Source organism: Calidris pugnax, unplaced genomic scaffold, assembly GCF_001431845.1.
Source record: "Calidris pugnax isolate Ruff unplaced genomic scaffold, ASM143184v1 scaffold297, whole genome shotgun sequence".
NCBI lineage: Eukaryota > Metazoa > Chordata > Aves > Charadriiformes > Scolopacidae > Calidris > Calidris pugnax.
Window position 1 is genome coordinate 72,606 of NW_015091013.1, and position 4,548 is coordinate 77,153.

The 4,548-nt window shown below is 56.4% G+C and overlaps 1 protein-coding gene across 2 annotated transcripts in view; it reads left to right on the plus strand.

Moving 5' to 3' along the window:
* The first annotated feature begins 4,246 nt into the window (after positions 1–4,246).
* The window catches only part of NME3 (NME/NM23 nucleoside diphosphate kinase 3), a 4,153-nt gene continuing 3,851 nt past the window's right edge, over positions 4,247–4,548 (plus strand). For both annotated transcript variants that reach the window (XM_014955665.1, XM_014955664.1), the window contains exon 1: positions 4,247–4,322. In XM_014955665.1, the coding sequence (XP_014811151.1) occupies positions 4,277–4,322 (46 nt within the window). In that variant the 5' untranslated portion in view covers positions 4,247–4,276. The remainder of the gene's footprint in view (positions 4,323–4,548) is intronic.

Consider the following 4,548-nt stretch of genomic DNA (forward strand, 5'->3'; position numbering starts at 1 on the left):
AAGGGCAGTTTTTGGGGGGGTTGGGGAGGGGTGGCTGGATCAGATCTGAACCAGGGCGTCAAGAACAAGAGGGTCCAAGGCTGCAGTCCCTCTTCAACCCATTGCCACGGCGAAGGAGCAGGCACTGTGATGCAGCCTGATCCAAACCAGCCACCACCTCCCCCGGCAAAGCATCCCTTGCACACAAAAGCTCACCAGTGGGAGCCTTTTCCACACAGCTCAACCTCAAGTAACATAAAGTTTCAAGGACTGTAAGGAGTTTTACCTCCTGTTATCTCCTCCGGAGTCACAGCCAGCTCTGGGCCAGGCTGGGAGCTGGGACGTTGCTTCCCAGGGCTCGGTGCCTGCCCTGCTCCTGGTTACACCTCCAAGCACAACCCACCGCTCACAAACTCCACATGTTCCCACCTCAGGGCTGCTCCCTGATCAAGAGGAAAAGGCCAGAGTTAACCCCCCCCCCATCTGCTCCCTCCCAGTCTGACTTGAAGCTGGAGATAAAGCTGAGTTTGTCCCAGGCCACCTGCTGCTCCCTGGCTGGTGGCAGCTCCCCTGTGAGGGAGAAGAGACCTTGAAACCAGGGTGAGAGACACTCGGTTCCTCTGGTGGCAGAACTCAACAGGCCTCAGCTGATTTTTTTTATATATAACACTTGGTAAAATTTATCCTCACAGGCTTAAGTGAGAAAGAGCCCAGGAGGTGGTGAGACAAGAGCTCTCCCTGGAAAATGCTCCAGACGGGGCAGGACAGGAGAGACAGAGCTACTGTATGCAGGGAGCTCTGGAGGTGACCACACCATCACCACGGAGGAGATCCCTCTGCTGTGCACGTACATGGACAGGAAGGAGCCAGGCACTGGGAGCAGTACACGAATGGGACATACACAGAATCACAGAATCTTCTAGGTTGGAAGGGACCTTAAAGATCATCTTGTCGCACACGAATGGGACATACATACACAGAATCACAGAATCTTCTAGGTTGGAAGGGACCTTAAAGATCATCTTTTCCAACCGTCAACCTAATTTTGACAAAAATAGACACCCACACAACAAACAAAAAGCCACACCATCACTAAACTGTATCTCCCAGCACTACATCAGCCCGTCTTTTGAACACCTCCAGGGATGGTGCCTCAACCAAAGGGCTCCAGGCATTGAACACCTCTCAGGGCACCAGACAGCAGGGCAATCCAGCGAGAGCAGTTCCCTCAGCTCCTCCATATCACTGCAGCCCTCTGCCTGGGGCACAGAGAGAAGCTTTGCCCATGAACCCCTCATGGCTACGAGATCCTCAGCGGCTGCTGCAAACACATGGGCAAAGTGGACCCTCAACGCAGCCAAACCTGAGTCCCAGCCCCAGGAGACTGTGATTCACAGCCACTGCACGGGCACTAAGCAACAGCAGCTCAGCCCTGACTGTGTCCCCCCTGCAGACACCACCCTCCCCATCTCCGGCAGGACAGCGGGGCCTTCCAAGGTGCATCTCAGCGCTGGGAAGGGGCAGGAGCCAGCATCAGGCTGCAGCTGAGAGCGTGTGCCCCACAGGCCACATCTGCCAGTGTCCCACTGCTTCTTCTGGCTCACCTTCTTATTCCTGAAGGCTCAGCACCAATCTCCTTGCAGACACAGCCCAGTCTGGCCTGGCATTCTCCAGTCTTGGATGGGGCTGGATGGACTGGGAAGTTCTCGAGGCAGTCGCACCAGCTGCCTAGACAGGTAGAAATAAAACGCTGAGGGACTGCACGCAGAGGAGAACTAACACAAATGTCTCTGCTTCAAAATGCGAGCGTTTCCCAGGGCTGAATGTTTCTTTCAAGCAAATCTTTCGTGAGCTCCATGAGAACGGAAAAGCTTAGCACAAGGAAAGGCAGGCCTGGCCTGCCCAGTTCCCCTCCGAGGAAAGCAGCACCCTGTCCCCCGAGGTGAAAGGCAGGAGCCTGCATATAACCCCAGAGACCTCCTGCTGTTCTCAGATATGGCTGCTCCCACAAGTTCCCTCCTTTCAAACCACCGTGCTTTGTTTCAGGGTGGAGAAGGGCAGTTTGGGATGAGCCCTCCCTCCCCTGCCGTGTTGAGCCAGCAGAGCTGGAGGGCACTTGGTCTAGGTCTGGCTCGGAGGTCTCTATCACCCGAGTTAGGGAAAAGAGGTGCTTAAGAAGACCTTCCAGCTCTACCAACACCAACACCTCTTCCCCCTCATCAGTCTTCACCGTGGGGCCATCCTGAAGAAGATGAAATCACTTCCAACACAAGCAGGGGTCCAGCAAGTCTCCACCTGGGCAGGGCCCACACTGTAAGAGGCACCAACACTCGCAAGGCGATGTCCATACGACGCTGGCGGAAGCCCGTGGCTGAACTGAAAGGTAAAAATCCTCCCCAGGAATGTGCGCAAACACCCTGGTGAGGAAGTTGGTGACAACTGCAGAAGTCGCTAACTAAGAGGAAAGGACACAAAATGGCCTTGTCTGCACCTCACGCTGTTAGATAACCACATTATCTGCACTTGCACTATCTGTAGCCCATTATATGACCACAATGTTTTATCCAGCAACAGCAGAAATAGAGTTCTGCCTCCCCCTGAAATTCCTGGGGGTGAGGAGGAGAACAGCCTGCCTCAGCCTCCACCCCTTCACACCAAATTCCACAACGCAACAGATAACAGAATTTATCCCACAAAGAGTTTTTTACCGGCAGAATAATAAGCAAAAAGTAGTGCCTGACAGATGCTAAAAAAGAGAGCAATTCAAGATAAAACGCTTATGGCTCTAATTACACATGCACGGTGATGAGCTGCTGCTTGGATTCAAGCTGCTGGCAACCAGGACGCAGCATCTCACCTGTCACACCAGCCACTCTGCCCCTGACAGAAAAAGCCACCTCATTTTCTGCCTGCAAAGCTCTGCAGAGTGACCTACTTTAGCAAAGCCTTTGATACAGTCTCCTACAGTATCCTCCTGGAGAAACTGGCTGCCCATGGCTTGGATGGGAGGACTCTCCTCTGGGTTAAAAATTGGCTGGAGACCAGGCCCAGAGAGTGGTGGGGAATGGAGTCAAATCCAGTTGGCGGCCGGTCACGAGTGGTGTCCCCCAGGGCTCGATACTGGGACCCGTTCTCTTTAACATCTTTATCAATGATCTGGACGAGGGGATCGAGTGCACCCTCAGTAAGTTCGCAGACAACACGAAGTTGGGTGACAGTGTTGATCTGCTGGAGGGTAGAGAGGCTTTGCAGAGGGATCTGGACAGGCTGGATGGATGGGCTGAGGCCAATGGGATGAGGTTCAACAAGGCCAAGTGCCGGGTCCTGCCCTTGGGTCCCACCAACCCCCTGCAGTGCTCCAGGCTGGGGGCAGAGTGGCTGGAGCTGCCTGGCAGAAAAGGACCTGGGGGTGTTGGTCACCTGATGGCTGAACAGGAGCCAGCAGTGTGCCCAGGTGGCCAAGAAGGCCACCAGCATCCTGGCCTGTATCAGGAACAGTGTGGGGAGTAGGACTTGAGAGGTGATCATCCCCCTGTACTCGGCACTGGTGAGACCCCACCTCGAGTACTGTGTCCAGTTTTGGGGCTCCTCACCACAAAAAAGACATTGAGGGGCTGGAGTGGATCCAGAGAAGAGCAACAAAGATGGTGAGGGGTCTGGAGAGTAAGTCTCCTGAGGAGAGGCTGAGGGAGCTGGGGGTGTTCAGCCTGGAGAAGAGGAGGCTGAGGGGAGACCTTCTCGTTCTCTCCAACTCCCTGAAAGGAGGGTGTAGAGAGATGGGGGTTGGTCTTGTCTCCCAGGTCACAGGTGACAGGACGAGAGGAAATGGCCTCAAGTTACGCCAGGGGACGTTCAGGCTGGATATTAGGAAAAATGTTTCCACTTAAAGGGTTCTGAAGCCTTGGAATGGGCTGCCCAGGGAGGTGGTTGAGGCCCCATCCCTGGAGGTGTTCAAAAGACGGGCTGTTGTAGCACTGGGAGATACGGTTTAGTGATGGTGTTACTTTTTGTTTGTTGTGTGGGTGTCTATTTTTGTCAGTGAGGTTGACGGTTGGACAAGATGATCTTTAAGGTCCCTTCCAACCTAGAAGATTCTGTGATTCTGTGATTCCCAGGCCCCGCCATTCCCCGGGGCCAGCAGGAGGCGCTGTCTCCCCATTCCCATGGCAACGGGCCGGGCCCGGCGCCTCCCTCTAACGGGCCCCGCCGGCTCCCGGGTCCCGGCACCATCGTTCCGCCGGGGGGCGGGTGTCGGGGGGCGGGACGGGGGCGCGGCCCCTTTAAGAGCGGCGCCGCCATGATCTGTCTGGTGCTGGGCATCTTCGCCGGCCTCTTCCAGAGCGGTACGGGACGGGCCCCCCGGGACCACGACCGGGAGCCCCTTTTATCCCCGGGGCCGGGCCGGGCTGGGCTGGGTCCTGTCCCCGCTGCCCCTGGGGCTGGGCCGGGATCCCCCTCCCTCTGTGCTCCCCCCGGGACTGGGCTGGGACCTCCCTGTGCCTCCCCCCCGGCTTCCCCCCTTTCCCCCCCCGGGTGCGGGTACCCCCGGATTCCCCCGTGCCCCCCCGG